At 42.1% G+C, this 499-nt stretch overlaps 1 protein-coding gene across 1 annotated transcript in view; it reads left to right on the top strand.

Annotated features, from left to right (window-relative positions):
* The window catches only part of LOC118326873 (dynamin-2-like), a 17156-nt gene that overhangs the window by 10352 nt on the left and 6305 nt on the right, over positions 1-499 (top strand). The window contains 1 exon segment of the mRNA XM_035660017.1: positions 149-203. Coding sequence (XP_035515910.1) covers positions 149-203 — 55 coding nt within the window.

Consider the following 499-nt stretch of genomic DNA (forward strand, 5'->3'; position numbering starts at 1 on the left):
AATCAATAATGGAAATAATCATTATTTGTAAACTAGTTATAATGATATTATAAATAATATGATGTCATTTCATATCATCCTTGGATCAGAACAGAACAGAAGTATTGTGTCGTACACCAGAGTTAATGTTAATGAATGTCTCCTGCAGTGCCCAGCAACGGACTGCTGCTAACGCCACCAAGAAGAGAGTCATGCCCAATCAGGTAACCTACCTGTTTCAGCAGATACACTGCCCCCCCATCCGCCCCAATAAAGCCATCACGCCACTGTAGCATCATAGCATGTGCTTTCTCCTGCTGTTTTTGTTATTTCTTGTTCTTCCTGTCGTTGTCTCAAGCCATCTCTCCCATCATTGTTGCCCTCTGTTGCTTCACATTTACATACTCTTGTCTGTGCCCCTCTTGTCTTTTTTTTCTATATTTCCCTTTCCTGTTTCTCCTCTTTTGTTCCTCCTTTTTTACGGCCCAGGGAGAGATTCTTGTAAGTACCGTACCCCCCC

Source organism: Morone saxatilis, unplaced genomic scaffold, assembly GCF_004916995.1.
Source record: "Morone saxatilis isolate NCDOM2014 unplaced genomic scaffold, NCSU_SB_2.0 Contig17, whole genome shotgun sequence".
Classification (NCBI taxonomy): Eukaryota; Metazoa; Chordata; class Actinopteri; family Moronidae; genus Morone; species Morone saxatilis.